We start from the raw sequence: 23,403 nt of genomic DNA on the forward strand, positions 1-23,403 counted from the left end.
AGCAGTGAATTTTCCTGTATGTAAATTATACCTTAAAAATGGCAGGGGTGGGCTTCCCTGGTGGCGCAGTGGTTGAGAGTCCACCTGCCAATGCAGGGGACACGGGTTCGTGCCCCGGTTCGGGAAGATCCCACATGCCACGGAGCGGCTGCGCCCGTGAGCCATGGCCGCTGAGCCTGCGCGTCCTGAGCCTGTGCTCCGCGACGGGAGAGGCCACAACAGTGAGAGGCCCGCGTACCGCCAAAAAAAAAAAGAAAAAAAAATGGCAGGGGTTAGGGAGGCCAGTACACAAAGAGCATACTAGATAACAAAGAAGGAAGGAAGGAAGGAAGGGAGGGAGGGAGGGAGGGAAGAAAGGTTCTTGATAGAGAGGACAAGCCCTGGAGTGCTCTCCTGAAAAACAGCCTTCCTTGCCTCCCAGAGTGTGTCCAGGAAGGCCAGGCTAGGAAAAGATGAATAGCTGGGGGGATGGGGGGCAACAGCGGGTAGTGCAGCCACCACCTGCCTTCTGCAGAACCTGGGAGCATCAGGGCTCAACATCAGTTCAAGTTGCCCGCTCAGGCTCTGCTCTTCCTTCCACCCTCCAGGTGACTCCCAACCAGTCTCCTGTTTCTCCCTACCCCTGCCATTCCTTGCAAAGCTTTGGTTCAGGCCAGGAGCAGCTATATCATTTGCAGGCCCCAGAGCAAAATGAAAATGCGAGGCCCTTTGTTCAAACATCATTAACTTCCGGATGATGACAGCAGAGCATTGCACCAAGTCTAAGGCCCTTCTGAGTGTGGGGCCCTTGGTGACTACACAGGTCACACACACACAAAGCCGGTCCTGGTTCTGGCCCTTCCCCTTGGCTGCCTGAGGGACCCACCCACAGTCACAGGAGGTGAAGTCCTTCTGTGCCAGCTTGCCAGGCTGTCCAGCTTGCCCCCTTTCACCCCTTTCCAGACAAGATCCTCTCATAGACCTGCCACACGCTTCCCCGTGACCAAATCCAGGCCCATCCTGGAATGCCTTCATCTCACCCTACTCCAGAGGAAATACCCACAACTTCCCCTCCTCTGAGAAGATTACCCCTGTTAAAGAAAAAAATTACTCATGACACGTGTTAAAGAATATGGTAAGGAAGACTTTATTCAAGGGGGCTACTGGAATGGGGTTTTGTGGTAGGGGCCAGAGAGTGGCCTCAACTCCAAATATAACCAGGAAATGTTGAATTCATAGCCAAGGAGCAGGGTGGAGGTCAGCAGATGGAAAATTACTAAGAGGAAACCTCAAGGTGCAGGGGGAACTGGCTAAACAACTTCAGAGGATTCTCAGTGAAGGCAGGCCAGAGTGACCAGACATAACCCTGGAGATGGTGGAGGCTGAGGAACCAGATTAGGTATGGAAGGTGATCAGATATGGAGGATGGGAGAACTCTGTCTAACCTAAGTTAGCAGGATTCTCGCTAGAACTGGACTGCATAAGGACAAAGGAAGGCACAGTGAAAAAGAAAGCTCGGAAGTGGCCGACCAAAGTTTGGTCAACATCTGTCCCCCTGCCCCACTATGACCTGGAGTGATAAGTGAGCCAGCTCTCCTCTGAACTCCCATGGCACTCAAACTTCACCTCTCATGACCTATTCCACTTTTGTTTTTGTTTCAAGAAACAGCACATTCTTTTTCTTTCCTGAATCCAATACAGAGGGGTAAAGCCCCCACCTACTAGGGTGGTGGGTTATGCAATCTGAATTGTCACCTGCACCCTCTTTGGAAAAAGTTTCCCTAATACCTGCAGCTCCCCCAGTCTCAAAGAAATTTACTCTCCATCCCCCAGATGGGCTCCCTCTGCCTTCTCCGAGATCTGCTGACTTGCTCACCACTGTGGAGGTGCCTCTGTTGTCCCCACCTCTGTATGTTCGCACTTTTCTGGCCCAGTCACTACTGTGGACCTGTGTGTGTGTTGTCTCTCTCCCCCACCCTCCGGGAAGGGCCACGGGGGCAGAGGCTTTGAGCACCTTGGCTTCCTCCCCGAGGGAGGCACTCAGTACATCACTGTGCAGTGAATGGCAGTGCTTGGCACAGACCTGGTTCAGACCAGGTGGCACGAAAGGTGAATGAATGCTTGGAGCTGGAGCCTTCGCCCTCTTCCCCCCGCCCACCAGCTTGAATCCATATGCTAGTCAGGGGAGGGGTGTGGTCTCTCTTGACTCCAAAGCCCCCCAGTGTCTGCTGGGCTGGAACCAGAGCAGGCTCTGGGGATGAAAACAGAAGAGCCGGCCCTGCCCCAACCATGCCCACAGCCCAGTGGAAACAGAGGCAAACTGACAATTCCAACAGCACAGAAAAAGCTGGTGGAGAGACGGAGGGGATGTGGGCATAGGGAATGAGGAATTGCCTAGGCAGGGTGTCAGTGCAGGGAAGGCTTTCCTAAGGAGGCAAGATCTGAGCACTGTGAGGGGGCATCTGGAGAATGAGGGCCCAGAGGGTTGCTGGCATCAGGAGAGGCACCACTATCAGTGACCCTGGAGGGAGACTGTCAGAGGCCTCAAGTGACAGGTTAAGGGGCCCAGGGAGCCACTGGAGGGTGTGAAGCTATCTGAGCTGAGAACAAGAGGGACCAAGGGCAGGGAGCCCAGTGTAGGGACCTAGTCTCAGTCCGGAGAGAATTAGCTCTTGGGCCTAGTCTGCTGGGGGAGGGGGTCTGAGGACAGCTGGGGAGCTGAGGGGTCCACCAGGGGCAGGACAGAGGGGCTGCCCCAAGCAGTAGCCACTACAGTGGCACCTGTGATCGGCTGGCCCCAGAGCCACCCAGCCGGCTTGGGGACAGGGAACTGGTTTTCCCAGCAGGGATGAGCTCACAGGGATCTGGTTCCCTCTGAGCCACCCCAGCTTCGGCTCTCTCGTGCCCTCCCCCTACATCTGGGCCTGGCTTTGGTTTCTGGCACAGCTGCCAAGTTTTGGTACCGCCCGCCCACTCCCCGCTGGCTATACTGGCCAGCCCAGCTCCCTAATTGCTGGGTGGGGAGCTGTTCTGCAGAGCTGGGACACCAAAAGGTGGACCCCAGCCACTGTGGGGCACGTGGGCACCCAGCCTGACCAGCTCCAGGCCCTGGGGGTGACTCAGTCTTCAGGCTAGCACTGAGCTCTGGAGGGCCCTTCGGAGGAACCATTGACCCAGAAACCTCGATTAGAAGGGGTGTGTGAAATGGGTATCAAGGCCTGTCATGGACAGGCCAGCCTAACCCAAGTGTCCCTGCTTTCCCTCCCCAGGCAGAGGACCTGGGCTCAGGGGTGAGCCCAGATGGGTCTCAGCTAGGCCCAGGGGTCTGCCCTGGCCACAGGCTCCAGGCAAGCCTGGTCAGTGCTAAAAGGGGCTGAGACTGGTGGGAAAGAATGCAACAGAGGGAGGGACCAGGAAGCAGCCCTCTAGGCCTCCAACCCAGGAACCCCAAACACACCCCCTTAGACACACCCACCACCCACAGCACATCTCTACTATACACACCTGACACTCACACACATAAACACACCACCCCCACGGCAGACAACACACACCCTGCTCTGCCCTAAAAAGGCGGGGCACATTGGCTCACACTCCACAGCTGCATCCAGACCCCTGCACAGCGACTCCACTCCACCACCAGGACCCACTTGTTGGGGCCTGAGGGGGCTGCCAGGCGTGGCCAGGGAAGGAGCTGATCACAGCCATTAGGGAACAAACTGGGGGTCTCTGCAGAGATCTCAGACGTGGCCACTGCCCCACCATGACTGGGCCTGGGAGGGAGACTTCTGTGGCAGGAAGCACATCTCATTCAACCCTGACCTCCCCATGCCCTGACAGCCTAACACAGCACCAGGCAGGCAGGAAGCGCTCCACGCATGGCAGCAGTTACACGGATGCATCTGTAAGGACACTTACAGATGTGTCTCCAGAGCAAGGGCTAGGGAGATGCCTCTTGCACAGCCAGACTTGTTCTGCGCTCCAGATCACCCACCCAGGAGGGAGCAATGGGCCAGAGGGGAAGCCAGATGTCTGAGAGGGCAAGGATGGGAGTGGGTTTTAGGGGCCAAGGACCAGCCTTGGCTAAGAGCAAGGGTCACGGAGCCAAATGCAGGGCCAGGGATGGGGGTGCTTCCGTCCAGGAAAGAACTTTCCAGAATACAAATCAGATCATATCTCACTCCTGCTCAAGAATACCCCATGGCCCCCCATGCCTACAGGGAAATGTCCACATTCCCTGTGGTTCTGTGGTAAAGGGCTGTGGTTCTGGCCCTTTACCAAGCTTTCTCTGCCTCATCTCCCGCACCTTCCCAGGGCCCTCATCCCAACGGAGGGAGGGGTGCACAAGCCAGAGAGAAAGGTGGGAGGTATGTTCTGGGAGGGGCAGGGCCCCTCCTGGAGGCTTAAGGTTCTCCAGCAGAAGCTGTGTTAGGCCGGCCCCGCATCCAGCTGGGCCTGGGAACCTGGGGCCCAGCCTTTCCAAAAAGAGGATGTCGTTTCATGTTATAGCAATACCTTGGCTGACTTGCCTTCTGAAAAGTCCCACTGATGCTAAAGAAAGGAATTTCATCCCACATGGCAGCTAAGGAACTCTGTGGTGCCAGGGCAAGGATTCCTCCAGTCCCCAACGTGCATGTCCAGCAGCTGCACACAGAGGCACAAGGCATACCCTCCCCACTGACCATGAACATGGTGGAGCTACAGCCTGGGACAACAGCCCTAACCCTGACCGTCCACGATCCTCTGGACTCAGGTCAGGGACAGGCCCAACATCATCACCTGGTGCCTCCTCGTAGAAAATGTGATTTTATTCTGGGGAGGCCAATGTTCCCACCCCAGTCTCCCTCCCTCACACTGGCCCTTTTGCATCACAGGGCTCTTCACTCCCAAACCTCCTTTCCTGGGCCACACCTACTTCAGAGAGCAGGGCTGGGCTCTGCCTGGGTATTCCTCAGCCAGTAGGGCCTTGCCCTGGCTCCTGCTGCTGGCACCCATCCAGCCCACAGCCCCACTGGATCCCTCCTCTCAGCGAGCCTCTCCATCTTTGGCTGGTCACAGCAGATTCTGCCCCAGACCAACGTAAGGAAGGAGCTGGCCGTCTCAGAGTGGGCTTGTGCAAGCCATCTTCTGACAGTGCTTCTGCTGTCAGCTCACTCCGCTGGCCTCAGATCTTGGAGGACTCAAGCCGAGGGCTCCAGGGCGCGAGGGGCTCCCGCAGTGCCCGCAGCTCCTGTTCCAGCACCTGGTTGCGGTGGTACATGTCCATGTAGCCCCCCTGGATCTCCCGCTGGTAGCGCAGCACCCGCTCCTTCTCCTCCTGCCATATCCGCCGCTCCTGCTCAAAGCGCAGCGCCTGCTCCTGGCCCCGGAGCCGCTCCTTCAGCAGCTCAGCCCGCAGCTGCTCGGCACCATCGCCGGCCTCACTGCCTCCTGCCTCCCCCAGCAGCCCCCTGCTCTTGCAGTCGTCGGTCTCACAGCTGCCTGGGGCCTCCTCCCGAGGGGCCTGCTCCTGCAGGCTCCGCACAGCCTCTCGCAGCTGGGCCAGCTCTGCGTCCTGGGCCTGGGCTTGCACCCGGCTGCCCCGAAGTTGCGTCTTCAGGCTGAATATCTCAGCAAGCTTCTGTGCCAGCTCAGCCTGGGCCTCCCGCAGCTGCTGCTTCAGGAGGCTAATCTCTGCTGTCTTCTGGCACACCTGAAGGGGGACAGGGATGGGCAAGAGCCAAGCAAAGCAGGGTAAGGGGGGACCAGTTGGAAGGCAGCTAGAGGATGGGATGACAGTAATGAGGGCAGGAGTTTCTGAATGCCTAGTCTCTCACCTCCCATCGGGTTTCTTCCTCTGATCGGGCACTGGGATCGGCCTCTGGGCCCAGGCCCTGCTGTGCCCGCAGCTCCTTGCGTAGGCGCCGTTGCTCCTGCTGGGCCATGAACAGCTGCAGCTGGAGGTTGCGCTCACTACGCTCGGCCTTCTGGGTCACCTCATGCAACTGCTCCACGTATAGGCGCTTCAGCTCAGACAGCCACAGACGCTGGCGCTCCTCCAGCACCTGCCAAGAGGAAGAGGCACCTGCCATGCCCTGATATCCACACACGGCCCTGCCTCCCGGACACCGACTGCCTGCACTCCCATGGCTGGCCCACAGATCCAACACTCCAGCTGCTTCTAACATCCTGTGCCTCAACACCACAGGGTCCAGGGTCCAATGCTCTGGCCACACATGTGCCCTAACCCACGATGTCCTCCAGAGGTGAAGTGTCCTCAACACATGGCCCTCCCAGGGAGTCTCGCTCCCACCCAACTCCCAGCAAGGACCACCAATGCCATGACATCCCCACCACGTGGGGCTTGGGGAGAGGAGCCAAATTACCTCTCTCTTCCTTATTCTCTTGTGCCCAGAGCCATGTGGGAGAGCTGGCTGGTGACCCTGTTTGCCCTGTACTCTAATGCCAAGGGACAGAACAGCACACCAAGGCAGGGGCTGCTCTCACCTGCGTGAAGGGGTTGGTGCCATTCTCATCACTGAGGCCCCTCTTGAGCTCCTCACAGGTGTCGGGCAGCACGGCCACCATGTCCTCGGCAGTGGGGCAGGAGAACTCGTAGCGGGGTGGTGGTTCAGGCAAGCAGCTCAGCACAGCCTCCTTGGGACCCCGTGAGGCCCGGTCCAGGGAGCCCCCGAGGTGGTTAGTGTGGCCCAGGGAGGAGCAGAAGGGGCCGGGACCAGTGCTGGGACTGCGGCCAAAGCTGCCTCCACTGGAGGAGTCGGACAGACTGGGCTCGGGCTCAGGGCCACCCTCATCCAGGCTGAGGGCGTGCAGCAGCTGGGCACGGGCCTGGGCCTGGCTGGCCCGGGGCCCTGGGCTCAGGGGAGGGTGGCAGGCCAGCGTGTGCAGGCTGCCATTGCTGCGCCACAGCTTCTGACCCTTGTGGGCCGCCAGGCTCTGCGTGGACAGGAAGCCTTTCCCGGTGCCCACTGTCGGCTTGAATACTGATGGGCGAATGTGGCACTGCCAGGAAGAGAGGGCAGGAATGAGACCCTGGGCTGACTGCTCTGCTCTGCCCTCCGATGCTCCCTCCCGCAGCCCCTGGGAATCCTCTTTGAGAACATGGGGGACATGTCACCAAGAGGCAGTGACCAAGTCTCAAGCCTGCCCATAGCAACACTTCCATGGGACTTCCCTGGTGGCGCAGTGGTTAAGACTCTGCGCTCCGATGCAAGGGGCCCCAGTTCAATCCCTGGTCAGGGAACTAAATCCCACATGCATGCTGCAACTAAGGAGGCCACCTGCCATAACTAAGGAGCCCATGTGCCGCAACTAAGGAGCCCACTTGCCGCAACTAAGACCCAGTGCAACCAAATAAATAAATTATATATTTTAAAAAAATTCCGCATGTTATTAAAAAAAAAAAAAAAAGACTTTCACATCCCATCCCAGCATCAGGGTCTCCAAGGAAGCCCCCATCCCCACACTACCACAGTAGGGAGGGGCACGGCAGAGGCACACCTTGTCAAAACGACCCCGCTCAGGCAGCGAAGTCTTGCTGAAGTCACCGGCCCGAGGATGTTCCTGGTAGTAGAGGGTGGCATAGTCGGCAGGCTCGTTCCGAGAGGCCCGCTTGGTGGTCTTGCTGTCCTTCTTGGGGAGGTGCAGGTAGCTGAAGAGCTCACGCTGGCCCAAGCTTTTCCGGAACAGCCCATCAGGCTGGCGGGAGCCCCGAGACCCTGCGAGTGCTGCCCGTAGCTCTTCAGGGGAAATGTCCTGCCGTTCCAACAGGCTGCCCACGTTGCCCATGGCAATGCCAGCAGGGCCTGGGGCTGTGGCCATGAAGTTTCACCAGGGCACAGGCGGCTGCTTCTGGGGGTCGGGAGGCTCCATCAGAGCAGGTAGGCGCTTGCTGCCCAACTCCCCTGATGCCCTAAAACCAAGTGCTTGCTCTCTGTGTCAGCTCCCCACCTGGCCCACCCAGGAGTGGCAGATGTGGGTTCCAGAGAGAATCCAGGACAGGATTCCTAGAGAAAGGAGTAGAGGTCCCAAGGCCACCTGTCTAGTGCTCCAGCTCCGACTAGGGGCCAGGGTATGACTGGGGTCACGGGGGACCAAGACCTGAAGCAGCAGGATAGGGGCCCCTCCCAGGACTGGGCCAGCTGAGGACTCCATCGCTGTCTGACTCTAACTTTGTTCATTCTCTTGCCAGGCACCTAATGTTGTGGGTGGGCAGAGGGCACCAGAGAACCAGGGCTGGTGGCCTCAGAATTTCCATTCCTTCTTCCCTTGGGAGGGGGAAAACCCCACTCAACCCCTCTTCCTGCAGAGGGTCAGAGTTTTCCCAAGGGAAACACCTGGCACGGGTGGGGTTGGGGGCTACCGCACGACGGATACAAACAGGAAGGGCCCGAGGGGAAGGACGGTGGGAACAATGGCCACAAGTTCCGGAACAGGTGTCCATGTTGGGGCAGTGGTGCGAGGCAGGGGGAAGGGGCAGCTGGAGCCCTGCCAGCCCCTGTATATGCTGCCCCTCCAAAGCCCACCACCAGGCAGCGGGACCCAAATCCTGACCCAATGTGTGGAACCAGTCAGTGTGTGGGCTCTGGCTTCCTCATCTGGACAATGGCCATGACAACTCTTATCACTCAGGGATGCTGGGAGGACTGACTAAGATTAGAGGACAAAACGCCCAGTCCAGGGCCTGGCCTACAGCCAGGATCAACACAGGCTGGCTGAAGCTGAGCTTAGCTGGTAGACACGTGAACGCCGCCAGCAAGTTCCTGAGCGACCAGGTCTCCCACCTGTGCTAGGACCACACTGTGGAGGGCAGGGCCTGTCCCTAGTGCCCCGCTGGATCCAGGCCAGCACCTGGCACACAGTAGGTGCTCAGAAAGGACTTGCCAAGTGAATGAACGCCACCTTCTCTGCCTCCCACCCAGCTGTTCCCATTCACGGACAGACACCCAGCAGGCACAATGCAGCTGCCAGTCCATCCCCCCGCCCTGCCCCACAACCCAATATGCTTCCGGGACACTGACTCCCGCTCCAAACAATGGTTAGGAGGTTCCATCTTCCTCAACCATTTCCAGGTTTTGTGTTTGTAGAACACAAAGCTCACAGGGAGTGGGAAGGAGGGAGGGGGGTGGAAGGGCACAGCCCTGCCCCCACACCCTGTGGCCCTCAATCTCACCCTGGGCAAAAGCAACCTTCCCAACCCTCCCCTACCAGCCCCCAGACAGCTCAACCTCTCTGGGGGTGTCACAAGCCACACAGGGTTAAGAGAGTCATCCAGATAAGGAATGACAGGTGCTGGGCACCTACAGTGACATGGCCCTGCGTAGGGGTTTCACGGAGCCCTGGCATATGGTTAACTATCTGGTTTTTTAGGTAAGGGCACTGGGGCTCCGAAAGGTGAAGTGGCTTGCCCAAGGTCACAGAGCTGGTCAGAGTGAGGATGCCTGTGATTCTAGTAACACGACTGCCAAATGTCTAGTGGGGACCCAGGATGTCACCCACAGCCCAAGAGTTGGAATTGAAGCATCTTGGCCCCCAATCTGACACCCCCTCACCATGACAAGCCCACCCGGCAACAGACACCGCTGTGTCACACAGCCCACTGAACTCCTGTCACTGCTTCTTGGGGAGGTAGACAGCAGAGAATGTGGTCTCCAGCACACTCTCACACCATCTCTCCACGAAGCACCTCCCTTCGCCATGCCTCAGTTTCCCCACCTTTCCCCAAAGTGGGAAAGACTCTACCTGCCCTGCCATCCTTATAGGGTTGCTGTGACAGTCACAGAGATGGGGAGGTGAAAGGGCTTGTGAACTGTAAACCTGGTGAGAGCATGGTGGCTGGGATGGTGGCAGTGGTGCCAAATATGCCCACTTTATCCCAAACACACAGTGCCTCACGTCTGCTGGCCAGAGCCTCATTTCCTATCTCAGGGAGCAATAACCGACACTCCATAATCCCCACAAAGGGTCTCAGGTCCAGGGGAGAGGCAGCCATGGGCCAAAACAGCACATACACCACACACATACGGCAGTCCAGTCAGTGCCACCAGCGGCACATAAGTTCCTCCGTTAGAGGACACAGAGAGGATCCAACAGCAGACACAGTCACGCTCAAGGTCATCCACACAGCACTGATCACCTTCCAGACACACACATAACGCACGAATACATATTGTCCTCCCTAGCCCCAAGGCTGCTAGATGTAGGGGAGTGTGTGTATGTGTGCGCATGCACACACACACACACACACACACACACACACACACACACACACACACACGATCGGCTTTTCTCCACAAGTGAGTTGAGCAATTTGAAATAACTATGGAGCTAGATGGAGGGGCAAAAACAGCCCTTCCCTTTGTCTTTCCCTAAGGCCCCCACTCTCCACCCTCCACCCCTCCTAGATAACTTCTCTGGCTATATTATTAGCCCCCCCAGTAGGGCCAAGGCCCCTGGCTTTTGGGAGGCTCCACCCTGCCCAGGTCTCAGTCTGGGGACAGTCCTTTTTCCTAAAGGAGTCCATCCACCTCCCCTGCCTCCCCCACACCCCCAATAAACACATGCCTTCCCATTGCTTGGAAGCCCAGGGACTGGTCCACTCAGGCCAGAGCAGCTGTGCAGGAGAGGATGTGTGGGGGGAGGAGGGAGAGAGAGACAGCAAGTGCCTTGCAGCCTCTCTGGGACCGCCAGAGCGAAAAACAGGGCCTCCTCCTCCAAGTGCCTGGGCTTCCCCGCCCAGAACTCATTATGTGCCTGGGGACCAGAGCTCTGCACAGAGCTGAACCTCACCACCACCACCCCACCGCCCTGCCAGCAAGGTTTCGGCTGGGCCACATAGGTCCTATTCTGCACAGGTCCCGGTTAGCCCCAACAGGGCCCCTTTACTCCTGCTTCCACCTCCCCCTCCACCCGCTCCAAGATTAGCCAGAAACACGGAGAGCCCGGACACTGGGAGCATCTCCTTTGGACGAACCCTTGGTGGAGACAGGAGAACAGGGCTGGGGGACCACCCTGGCCATGAAGCAGAAAAAGAGAGGACACTCAGGGAGGCATCCCAGTATCCCTTGGTGGGTGCCTTGTTGAGTCAGCCTGCTGCTGGGCCTACCACGTGCTCACAACACACATGGGAAGGGAATATTGTCATCCCCCACTTCAGAAGAGAAAACTGAGGCCCAGGAGGTAAAACATGCCTAAGGTCACGTTCAGCTGCATAGGAAACTGTACACAGGCTCCCCACGTTTAGAAGCCTGCCCTGACCCCACTGTGCATCTCCTCTGGGGTGCACCCAGAGTACTCGGGTAGGAAGCTCCCAGTCTGGCCTTGGCTGCCTTTAGCCCCTCTTGAGCCCTGGCCCCAGGGGAGGGTCCCACCACCTGCTTTGGGATCAGCTTTGCTGAGGGGCATGACTGCAGCTGCCCCTGAGGAATGGGACTGGAATGTCCCAGCTCCAAAAGAGGGGGCAGTCAGTAAGAGGGGCCCAAGGAGGGAATGGGAGAGGCTGGCATTCCCTAGTCCCACTTCGACCTGTGAAAAGGCAGAGTCCAGCGTCTAAATGCTGCAGGAGTGATTCTTAGTATCACTATATGGTCACTTACAGTTGCACGGCACTCTACAGTTTTTATCAGCCCTTTTGTTTCATCATCTCATCTCCACGACAGCCTCATGGAGGCGGGGAAGACAGTAGTTACCCTTACCCCATCTTACAGCTAGGGAAACTGAGGCCCAGAAAGAGGTGAGCTGCCTAAGATCCCACATGAAGAGCAATCCCAACTGCCCAGGCAAGGCCCTCTCTTCTGCTCCAGGCTGTCCCAGCTGCCCTCCATGGGCACACACTGCTGTGTATTATATCTGCTCAGCTCCCCACACTCGCAAGGGCACCTGCAACCAAGTTGGTTTGGATCTCCGTCCCCTCAGCCTGTAATCCCCCCTCCTTGCCCCTGGGTCAGGAAGAAATAGTGGAAGCACGGCTGCATTTGGACTCTGAGCCCTGGAAGCTGCTAGCTCTATAGGCGGTGGCGGGAGCAGGCTGGCTGCATTCATTCAGTCTCGCACATACACACCCACACACAGCCAGCCGATAGAGAGAGAAGCCCTGCCTAAAAGGGCTCTGGGAGGAGGCCGATCACCGGGCCCAGGATAGCCTCCTGCCTCTGTCCCTCCCTAGGCCGGGCAGGGAGCACCGAGGCCGAGGGACAGGCTGAGCTCCTGGTGCAAGCGAGGAGAGCCCCGATCTGCTCGTGGAGGCGGGGAGATTGCTGGGTGGGAGATGACAGGTCCCAGTCCTTTTCCTGGACGCAGTCAGGGCCCCGATTTCCGCCCGACCCCAGGCGGGCCCTCACTTTGGCCAAAGGTTGTGGCCAGACTGGGATGGTGCTCAAGACCTGGGAGCGTCCCCTATTCATGGGACCCCTGGCAGCAGGCTGGCAGCTGCCGCTCGTACAGGGTAGGGGGTTAGCGGAGGAAGCGGGGACCCCGGAGGGGGCGGGAGAGGGCAGGAGAGGGGTCTCGTGGGTAAGGTGGAGGGGCAGGCGAGGTTGGCATCTCCATGTAATTTCCCCGGGGAAGGCTGTGGCCGAGGCGAGGGCTCCCCCAGAACTGCGGGAGGTCCTCCAGCTACCTGAGGGGCGGGAAGGGGATGTCTCTTCCAGGCTCCTCTCTAAGGCTTGCCCCGAGCGGATAGCCTGGGGGCAGGGAAGCCGAGGTCAGGCTCCAGCGCCAAGGGCAACTGCCCCACCCCAGCAGTGGTGCAGGGGTCCCAGGAGCTGCCCCAAGGAAAGCGCGTTTGCAGCGTAACCTGCCGCCCGCCCTCCCAGCAGAGCGTCCCTGCTCGCGGACGGTCCCCGATCCCGCACCTCAGTGCTTCGGTATCTGGAAGCAAGGGGTACCTGGGCGCACACTGCATCTTGCCACCCTCGCTCACTTCTCAGCCGTGAACCTCGGCCGGCGTAGGGCTCCGGCTTGGCCAAGGTCGCCGGGTAAGCTAGACCTCGGCGGCCGGCCCCACCCGCCCGAGTCCGGCCCCAGGCCGCTACGCGCCCCACTCACCATGCCGGCTCCGCTCTGTACCTCTCGCGCGCTGCAGCTCCCTTGCGCGGACTTGAACCTTCCCTCCAGGGCGCCGGCTCCAGCAGAGACTGCGAACCAGGATGGAGCGGCCAGGCGGCAGGCGCAGGAAAAACGCGGGCGGGCGGGCGCCGAAGCCGGATTGGCGAGGGACAGACGCCAATTCGTTCGGCAGCGCTCCCTAGCCTTCCCCAGAGGCGGAGGGAAAACCCGGCCTGACTCACTGGCTCGCGGCCGGCCCACAGCCAGGCCCAGGCCCCCGGATGTGGGGGGCGGGGACAGGGGCCACCCCCGCCCAGTGCGTGCCAACCTGAGCCCCGCCCGGGCTCTCGGCTCCAGCCTAACCCAGCCTGCCGAGATCCCGCGCGGCGGTGGCGCCTGAGCTCCCTGCCGGTTGCGCTGGGCGCCGCGGCCGCCCGGTGTGCGCCAGCTCGGACCCGGGCCAGTCCGCAGCCCGAAACGTGGCCGATGCTCCCAGAGGGCGCCCAGCCCGTCCCGCTCCTCCGCTGCCGTCTCCTCTCCTCCTGCCTCGCTCGCCCGTCTCGGTTTCCAGAACCCGACAGCTTCGGAAGAGGCGCGTTCCGTCCATCACCTCCTTGATTCTCGCCGCCTCCTCTTAGGTAAGCAGTATTATTCCCTTTTGAAGGCTGAGCAAAACAGTACTCCGAGAGGAGTGGAGACATTTACCCAAGGTTAATGGGTAACCACAGAGTTGATGTGGTTACAATAATAAATAATAAATGCCAGAAAAAATAAATGCCAGCAGCCTCAGTGAAACACAAAACAAAACAAAACAAAAAAAGAAGGTGGGGGCTTCCCTGGTGGCGCAGTGGTTGAAGAGTCCGCCCGCCGATGCAGGAGACACGGGTTCGTGCCCCGGTTCGGGAAGATCCCACATGCCGCGGAGCGGCTGCGCCCGTGAGCCATGGCCGCTGAGCCTGCGCGTCCGGAGCCTGTGCTCCGCAACGGGAGAGGCCACAACAGTGAGAGGCCCGCGTACCGCAAAAAAAAAAAAAAAAAAAAAGAAGGTGGGCTGGACAGGAACCAGGCCTCTGTCCCCCTCTACCTGCTTGCCTGGACAGCGTGGGAGAGGCCAGAGTGGGCGGGGGTGGGGGTTGTATGCAGTGAACTTTGCTCACCTTCCTGGGCTCACAGGGCAGATACCTCTGCCTGGGCCACCTGCCCCCAGACTTGGCATCCCTGTGGAGTTGGCTCAGGAGCCACACTGCCCAGATGTCAAGGGGCAAGGCACTTAATGCCTGGGGCCGGGGAAGGGAAAGAAGCTCCCTGGGTGCACCCACTTCCTGAATCGGCTGGCCTTGGACAACTTCATTTCTTTCTCTACACCTTGGTCTTCTCATCTCAAAAAGGGGATCATAATTTGGCTGGGAGGATTAAATTAAGTATCATCTGTGAAGCACATGCGCAGCACAGTATCTTGGCAGATAGTAGGCATCTGTAAATGTCAGTTTGTCCTTCTCCTTTTTATGAGGAAGGTTGATCAGAAGGTCAGAATGCTTGCCACAGAGCCTGACTTAAAGTGGCTGGGAAGGCTGTTAACCCGCACCCAGCACGCACTCACATTGTCTTGGGTCAGTTTCCCTGGGCTGGGTAGTATGTGCATCCATGCTACTTGTGAGTGGCCAAGACTGTAAAACCCTGGAGCCACCAATGGAGGCTTGGAATTTTCCCCTTCTCTCTGGCTGCCACCTCTGGCCTCATCACCTTTCTCCTTGAGTTTTGCAGCAGTCTGCCTGGGCTCCCTACTGCCTGCTCTTGGCCTTTCCCCACTCTGCCCTGGAGGGCACTTTCCAGCCTATGCATTATGTCTCCACTCTCCTCTGCTTGAGAGGTGGCGTCCCATCTTCAGGACTGGTCCCACAGCTCCTTCAGGCTCAGCTCTGGCCCCTGCCTCGCAGACCTCTGTGCTGGGGACTGCCTCAGTGTCCTCATCTGTGAGTGCTTGTTGTTGGGAAAATCCATTAAGGGCATCCACTGTGCCCAAGGCCCCTCCTCCCACCGCCAAGGCAAAACCACTCCCCCATCCTCTGTCACTGGGGCAGTGTGCTTGATGCAGTGCGTTGGCACTTGTGGGTCATCTGGCAGTCACCCCCAGGAGACAGCGAGTTCTGAGCCTCCAGTCCATGTCCCCCAGTGCCTCCCCAAACCTGACGGTTGACCATGCTCAGCTCGAACCCACCATCTGCAAAAAAGCCACTTCATGACTGCTTTCTAACCAGGAGGAAGAGGATGAAGAAAGGCGGCCCTGGCTCTAATCCCGAGTCTGTAACTTCCTGGTGACCTCTCTGAGCCTCAGTTTCTTCACTTGTAAAGAGGCAGAACCAGGTCATAAATGAAATGGCTTAACCCATGGGAAAGAACCTGGCACTTACAGAGGCTTCACAGCTGTGTGGCCCCCGCCCACCCGCTCTTCACTCCTTGCCCTCCTTTGTCCTCTCTTGTCCACTGGGGCCAGGCCCTAGCCCGAGGGTGAAGGGAGGAGGGAGGAGAGCTGGCCATTCCTGGAGAGGCAGCAACTGAAGATTTCAGACCACAGCAAGAGCAGGCTAACAGGTAACCCCTGGTGCCCGCTGTAGCTTCTGCCAGGTCCAAGATTGTTCTAAACCTGAGAGCTGTGTCACGACCAGGGCATTGTGGCTGTCGGGGTGGAGGGAGTAGGACCCTGCTCACCTGCCTGCACCCCACGCCCTGGGATGAAAGTGGACTCCTGGGACCTGGACTCCCCTCCTTGAGTCACTCGTGCTGGGGAGGAGCCTGAGTTCACCTCTCTTGCCCTCCCTGCCCACCCTCCCCTGGTGACCTGGAGCAACCTCAGGCAAACAGGAGGTGGAAGCTGAGAGCTGCCTGGGCTTGCTCTGGTGCCTGCCCTGGGGCAGAGAACTCCGATCTGCAGGAGGCAGCAGGACTGCAGTGTGAAAGCTGCCCGGAAGTCCAGGCTGCCTGGCCAGCCCACTGGCCCCACAGCTAGGCCCAGGCCCAGCTGCCACCCAGGGTGGTAGCAGGGAATCTTGCCCTGGAACTTGTGAGACCTGGGCTCCAGTCCCTTGGTTATAGTGATTTATGGGTGGCAGGCAGTGGAGAAGTATGGAAGGGAGGGGGAAGGATTGAGAGAAGTCTGGGGAAGTCCATGGCAAGATGAAAGCGTTGTGGAGATCGGTGCCCCAATATAAATGTACCTAATACTGAACTGCACACTTGAAGATAGTTAAGATGGTAAATTGTGTGACGTGTATTTTACCACAATTAGAATTTTTTTTTTTTTTTTTTGGCGGTACGCAGGCCTCTCACTGTTGTGGCCTCTCCTGTTGCGGAGCACAGGCTCCGGACGCACAGGCTTAGCGGCCATGGCTCACGGGCCCAGCCGCTACGCGGCATGTGGGATCTTCCCGGACCGGGGCACGAACCCGTGTCCCCTGCATCGGCAGGCAGACTCTCAACCACTGCACCACCAGGGAAGCCCAATGAGTCTTTTCTTGCAGGGGCACATCACCTTGTCCTACCCAGTCACACCAGGCAGGCTGTGTGGCTGGGAGCCCTGGGCTGCAGTATAAAACCTTTAGCATGGAAGCAGGTTAATGGTGGGATCATGGTCTCCTAGACTGTCTCCCCACAGCAGGTGCGGGGTATGGTCAAATGCATACGTGAACAAGTGGATGAACTTACCCTTCAAAAATTGGGTTAGTGCGATTCTGGAATTTAGCATCAGGGGACCTGCACTCACCTTGAGTCTGGGCCTTTATTAACTGTATGACCTTTAACCTGCTCTAGACCTTAATTTCCTTATTTGTAACATGGTAACATCTCCGAAAGCCTGGTTTAGAATAAAACCATGTGTCTGACATGATCTTATTTATGTGGAGCGTAGAACATCACCCCGTGCAAGATAAGGGACAGGCAGAAAATACACCAGAAATGTTAACAGTCAGTGTTTCTGGGTGATTTGTTTTTAGATTTAATTTTGAAATAGTTTTGGTCTTAGAGAAAAGTTACAAAAATAGTGGAGTTTCCTTATACCCTTGACTCAGCCTCCACTCATGTTAATGTCAAACATAACCAGGTACAGTGTTGACAACTGAGAAGTTAACAGCGGTTCGGTACTGTAAATTGTGGACTTCATTTGCATTCAACCAGTTTTTCTCCTAATGTCCCCTTTCTGGTTCAGGATCCAGCCCAGCACCCCACAAGGCGTTTAGTTGTCATGTCTTCTTAGTCTCCTCCAGGCTCTGACATTTCCTTAATCCTTCCTCATCTTTTGTGACCTCACTTTTTGAAGAGCACTGGCCAGGTGTGTTGTAGAATATCCTCAGCTTGTGTTTATCTGAGGCTGAGCAGCATGAGGAAGGGTACCACAGAGATGTGTGCCTTCTCAGCGCGTATCAGGGGCTATAAGATATTAGTGTATCTCCTGACTGGTGACTGTGCAAAGACCTTAGAACACTTAAATTCCAGTTACTACCCTTTGATTTCCGAGGTACTGTTCTCTGTATAACTGAAGACTTTTTAAAAAAAATATATTTATTTATTTTGGCTGCGCCAGGTCTTAGTTGCGGCATGCGGACATCTTGGTTGCAGCATGTGGACTTCTTAGTTGCGGCATGCATGCGGGATCTAGTTCCCCGATCAGGGATCAAACCCGGGGCCCCTGCATTGGGAGCATGGAGTCTTACCCACGGGACCACCAGGGAAGTCCCTCCACAGACTTTATTATTGTTCTTTCACTCAGCCAATCTTCAGTTCGATTGACCCCCGTATTTACCATGGTCTTTGTGCTTCATTCCTTCCTGCATCCATGATCTGCCATCTCAGATAATTTTCCTTCTCTCTGCAGAACAGCCTTTAGAATTCCTTCAGTGTATAATGGTCTCCTGGTGGCATACTCTCTCAGTTTTTTATGACAATGTGTATATTTAATGTTTCTTCTTAAAGGATAGTGCCTCTGTGTATAGAATTCTAAGTTGGCACTAGTTTTCTTTTTAGTACATTGATGCTATTGTTCAGCCATCTGCTGGCTTCCATTTTTGCTGTTGAGGAGCCAGATGTAGTCGAATATTGTGAATCAGTCAGGTTTTGCTGGAGTATGATGCAGTAACAAACAGCCCCTGAATCTCCTTGGTTTGCAACAACATAGGTTTGTTTCTAGCTTCATTTCCATGTCCTGCAAGTGTTGGCTGCAGCTCCTACCTGGTACATGCTAGTCTTCTAGCAGAGGGAAAAGAACCATGGCAAAATCATGTGATGGTTTGTAAAGCTTTTGCTGAGAAGTGGTGGCACATGTCGTTTATCCACACATGTTATTGGTCAATGCCTGACTTCAGCAGGGTGGAAAAATACTAACCTCCCATGGGGATTGGTGGCAAATACAGTTGACCTTCCATATCCAAGGGTTTTGCATCTGTGGATTCAACCAACCATAGATCAAAAATATTTGGAAAAAACTCCAGGAACTTCCACAAGCAAAACTTGAATTTGCTCTGTGCCTGCCTACTATTTGCTTAGCATTTACATTGTATTAAGTACTATAAGTAATCTAAAGATGATTTAAAGTATATGGGAGGATGTGTGTAGGTTATATGCAAATTCTACACCATTTTATATAAGGGACTTGAGCATCTTAGAACCAATCCCCTGTGGATACTGAGGGATGACTGTAATTGGGGACAGTAATGCTATCTACCACACTGTGGCTTCTTTGAAGAGTTCTGTAGCACTTACGGTACACCCAGGAAAATATAAACTATGTTTGTTTTTTCAAACAAGGGAATATAATACACAAGGTGGATTGTTTACACAGATTTTTGAAGGCTGCAGGAGCAAAAGAGGATGCTGAGTTTACCCAGATATTAGTAATTACAGGAAGCAGCTGCCACCCATTGGCCTGGGAGGATAAAAGGGAAGAGGCAGGGTTAGCAGGACCTATGGGCTTGAAGGAGGACCTGCAGCTGGGACTCTGACCATAAGAAGGACCCTGCTGGCTTGGGCTATTACCTGGCAGGGGGTTTGGTGTGGCTGGTGCTGGGAGCGTTGAAAGGAGCTGGGGCTGCTGAAGCGAAGCTACAGGAAGGAATCCCCTTCTTCCACCTGTTAATCTCCCTTTAGTGCCTCCCATTGGCCGAACGGAACAGAAAGTCAGCTGGCAAGGGGGCCTGGGAAATATGGTTTTCAGACCCTCGCCCCAACATCACAGAGGAGGTTACGGAAGGGTGGGCTGAGACCTGAGAGACAAGAGGTAAATAACCAGCATTATTACCTGTTTTCCTCTGGATGCTTTTACTATTTGTCTTTGATTTTCTACATTTTCACTATGTTGGGTCAAGACATGGATTTCTGTTTATTCTGGTTGGGATCCATTTGAGTTCTCAAATCTGTAGATTAATATCTTCCATCCGTTCTGGAATATTCTCAACCCATCTTTTTTAAAAAATTTATTTATTTTATTTTTGGCTGCGTTGGGTCTTCATTGCTGCGCATGGGCTTTCTATAGTTGTGGTGAGTGGAGGCTATTCTTTGTTGCGGTGCGGGAGCTTCTCATTGAGGTGGCTTCTCTTGTTGCGGAGCACGGGCTCTAGGTGCATGGGCTTCAGTAGTTGTGGCTTGCAGGCTCTAGAGCACAGGCTCAGTAGTTGTGGCATATGGGCTGAGTTGCTCCGCAGCATATGGCATCCTCCCAGACCAGGGATCAAACCCGTGTCCCCTGCACTTAACCACTGAGCCACCAGGGAAGTCCCCTCTACCCATCTTTTGAATGTTGCCTCTGTTCTGGTCTCTCTTTCTTCTTTCCTTCTGGAACTGCAATTAGAAATATGTCAGATCTTGTAACTTCCGTAGCTTCTGTATTTTCCATCTTTTTGCCTTCCCATATTTCTCTCTGGTTCGTTTCTTCTGAGCAGGTTTCCTGTTCTCTAATTCATTCTTCAGCCATGTCAAATCTGCTGTTAAACCCATCCGTTCAGTTTATAATTTGAGTTTCGAGTTTTGAGTTTCTATTTATTCTGTTTTTGCATATGATACATAATTTTATGGAGTTCCCAGTTCCTTGCTGAAATTTTCAATTTTAGTATTTAATTTCTTAAACATAGTAAGTATAATTTGTTTTATAGTCTGGAGTTCCTCCAGCTCTATTTCTGTTGATTATTATTTCCAAAGGTTTTTGCTCAAGGAATCTTGCTTCCTCCTGTGTCTGGTTACTTTTGTATGTTGAATATTGTGTTTGTGAAATTATTTGTAGAGATAATTTGAAATGGGGTGATTTTGTCATTCAAGGAGAATTTGCTGTTGCTTTTGCCAGGTGCCTGGAGGGATTAGCAAACTGAGATCATGTTAGTTCATACTTAGGGCATGATGTTTCCTGGGGCACCTGGATGAATCAGAGCTTGACTGTCATTCAGGGCAGGGCTGGTTTGCTTTCAGTTAACCCTTACTTCTGGGGTGCAGTCCTTTGGAGCTGAATACAGTGTCAGGCTGGTTTGTCAGTCCCCCCCACCCCCTGGCCTTGGCAGGCCCTTGACTCTGATTTTTGTCTCTAGGCATGCAAGGCCACTAGAGGTGAGCTTGACCTCTCAGCCACTTCTTTCCAATTGGCAAAAGTTTCTGGGGGCAACCACAACATCAGGTATCAGGGTCACCTCTTTGGAATCCTGTCCTCTCTGGGACCTCAGCGTAGCAGTTCCTCAATATCTTGTTAGCTCTTTGATGCTTTTAAGAGTGAGTAAGTGAGTGTGTGGTGTGAGTGTGTGTGTGTGTGTGTGTGTGAATTCCCTGGCTGTCCAGTGGTTAGGATTACAGGCTTTCACTGCATGGAGCCCAGGTTCGATCCCTGGTCAGGGAACTAAGATCCTGCAAGCCGTGCTGCGGGGCCCTCCCAAAAAAAAAAAGTGTGTGTGTGTGTGTAAGAATTGTATGAGCATTTGCCCAGCTCCTTTAGCTGTCTTCAGCAGGAGGTTTTGTCCAAAATATCTAGACTGCCTTTACTGGAAGAAAGGTCCTGGTTTGCCTTTTTTTTTTGGCCGCGCTGCAGGGCTTGCAGGATCTTAGTTCCCCGACCAGGGATCGAAACCGGTCCCAGCAGTGAAAGCGCCGAGTCCTAACCACTGGACCACCTGGTTTGCCTTTTAAACTATTAAACTATCAGTGTGGAGGGTGGATCAGAAAGTACAAGAGTGGTTTTGGGGAGACAAGTCATGTTAATCCATGTGGAAGATGCTGTAAGCTTGGATGAGGGCATTGGAGGCAGAACTGGAAAGAGGACAGATTTTGAGAGCTACTCTGGATGTTGAGATGATGGGCTTGGTTTTTTGTTGTGTTTGGCATGAGTAACTGAATGTAATAGTCCCAGTCTCAGAAACAGGTGTCTGAGAGGAAGAACAATTTGGGAAGAGAAGATAAACAGTTTGGCTTTGGGTATGTATATTTGATGAGGCTTTGGGATGTCCAAGAGAGAATGTTCCATGGGCAGTTGCATATTTGGGTCTGGAGTTCAGGCAGTGATATATAACATTGTGAGTCTTCAGTAGGAAGGGGGCACTTTGACCCTGTGGTTTTCTTGAATGGAAATATTTTAATTAGAATTTTTGCCAACACTGATGATTTTTTCTTGGGTCAGTAAAGCATTTTTTGAATAAATTGCATTAAAGCAAATTATTTTGATGAAAAAATTTAAATACAGAACAGTCAAACAACTTCTTATTTTTTGCATTTAAAGTTTATTTTGCAAAAAATTATTTTCATGGTTATCACTGCTTTTCAATTTTTTATTCAATCTAATTTTAAAATAAAATCAATTTCTTCATCAATCAGTTAGCATTTCCTTTTGCGACTGTTATGTCTATCAAGTCCAATCTCCTGGATCAGGTTTTGCAGATCTAAGCTATGTCAAGAAGATTTGAATTTTTCCAACATTTTAAAGCCAATCATACATTTTGCCAATGCAGTTTCAGCTGTTGTCAGTTTTATTTGGTGGTGTTCGGTGGAAGGGTGATAGTTTGTCTCTGTTTCTTAGGGAATCCAGGAGAAATTTTTGAGGAGTTTTGTGATCAAGACAGAAATGGAGAGTGAGAGAATAGAATAGTTGAGGAATACCAGGACATGGGGAGAGAGGGAAGGAAGAGAGGAGAAAGGGCAGAGCGGGGCAGAAAGAGAGGGGGAGGGAGAAACGGAGGATTTGGGGAGACGGCAGAGCATGCAGGGTACAGCAGGACAGAATACCCTTGGGGTTTAAACAGACAGGGTAAAAAATTGCCCTGCTGTCGCCCTCTGTATATCACTGAAGCCCTGAGGTTCAGATTCTCTGGAGAGAGAACGGGGCTCAAGATCAAGGCTGGTGGGACTACCAGATGTGAAGGCAAGTCAAGGAGGATGAGGAGCCAGCGAGACCCTCAGAGAGGGAGGAGGAAACCTGGCTCGGACTCCCGCCTGCCCTCCGGCTCTGGCTGGGCCCAGGTGTGCACACACTGCCCTGCCCGTCATGCAGTCCGTCGGGAAGGTAGAGTGACAGGGAGCCCCGCTCAGCTGACCTAATGGGAAGAGGCGTGGTGCGAGTGCTTTGCTGTGCTGAAGGGAGAGGCCCCTGCAAGGACGGAGTCCTGCTGTTCTTCCGCAACTCCAGGCGCCCCGGATCTCCTCACTGTTCATGAGCCCAGCCTGAGGGTCACCCTGCAGAGACTGGACTGGAGCAAGGAAGCAGGGGTGCAGGTGTCTGGGATTCTACCGGCTCTTTGATCCAGAATGGTGGGTCGGGTCTGGGTTCATAGGGCTGAGCCACCCTCACCAGGCCCCCCAGCCAGGTGCTGCTGCCCTGCCCTGAGCCACCTGGGACCTGTCTGTAAGGCAGCCAGGTTTAGCAAATGAAAACACAGAACTCCTAGGCAAATTGGAAATTCAGGTAAACAATGAGTTATTTTTTATACCACTTTTTAATACTAAAAAAAATAATCTGTCTGAAATTGAAATTTAACTGGGGGTTTCAGTGTTTTGTCTGGCAACCTTACACTCCTCCTGCAGTTCTCCCCTCCTTTCCATCCCCACCCCTGACTCAGGCCCACCTGAACTACTGCAGCCCCCTCGAATCCTCTGCAGCTGCTTCTACTCTGGCCCTCCCTGGGCCATTTTCCACACCAGTCACCAGTTTACTCACCCAACACACATCTCTGATCTTGCCACCTAAAACCCTGCCCAGAGGCTGCAAACTCAAGACCCATAAACATGTTTGGTGGTGGTGGTGGTGTTTTCCATCATAACATTTCACTATAAAGACTGGATTTCTGGCTTCTCTTTTTTTTTTAAATGTGAAGCTATGGCAGCCCTGAGCCCAGATTTCCACCTTTGCCTCTATCACAGGGAGTCAAG

At 54.7% G+C, this 23,403-nt stretch overlaps 1 protein-coding gene and 1 pseudogene across 3 annotated transcripts; one reads left to right on the forward strand and one right to left on the reverse strand.

Annotated features, from left to right (window-relative positions):
* Positions 1-1,110: 1,110 nt before the first annotated feature.
* On the reverse strand, positions 1,111-13,214 carry N4BP3 (NEDD4 binding protein 3). 3 transcript variants are annotated; one of them, XM_033414916.2, is made up of 5 exons: positions 13,024-13,214; positions 7,480-7,827; positions 6,466-6,981; positions 5,796-6,023; positions 1,111-5,671 (listed from the first exon to the last, which is right to left on the reverse strand). In XM_033414916.2, exons 2-5 carry the CDS (start codon positions 7,798-7,800, stop codon positions 5,144-5,146), a joined length of 1,593 nt encoding a protein of 530 aa, XP_033270807.1. In that variant the 5' UTR covers positions 7,801-7,827; positions 13,024-13,214; the 3' UTR covers positions 1,111-5,143. The 3 variants fall into 3 exon arrangements, with proteins under 3 accessions (XP_033270807.1, XP_004284838.1, XP_033270806.1); XM_004284790.4 differs by having other exon boundaries at positions 7,480-7,830; XM_033414915.2 differs by having other exon boundaries at positions 7,480-7,985.
* A 220-nt stretch (positions 13,215-13,434) lies between these two features.
* LOC117198412 (glycine cleavage system H protein, mitochondrial-like) overlaps positions 13,435-23,403 on the forward strand; it is a 42,622-nt pseudogene continuing 32,653 nt past the window's right edge.

Source organism: Orcinus orca, chromosome 3, assembly GCF_937001465.1.
Source record: "Orcinus orca chromosome 3, mOrcOrc1.1, whole genome shotgun sequence".
Lineage (NCBI taxonomy): Eukaryota > Metazoa > Chordata > Mammalia > Artiodactyla > Delphinidae > Orcinus > Orcinus orca.

Bases quoted from the DNA above. Each gene is read 5' to 3' on its own strand.
- N4BP3 (XM_033414916.2), bottom strand. From the start codon at position 7,800: ATGGCCACAGCCCCAGGCCCTGCTGGCATTGCCATGGGCAACGTGGGC. The intron at 6,024-6,465 runs GTGAGAGCAGCC...TCCTCTTGGCAG, and splicing joins GCACCAACCCCTTCACGCAG to GTGCTGGAGGAGCGCCAGCG. The intron at 5,672-5,795 runs GTGAGAGACTAG...GTCCCCCTTCAG, and splicing joins AGGAAGAAACCCGATGGGAG to GTGTGCCAGAAGACAGCAGA.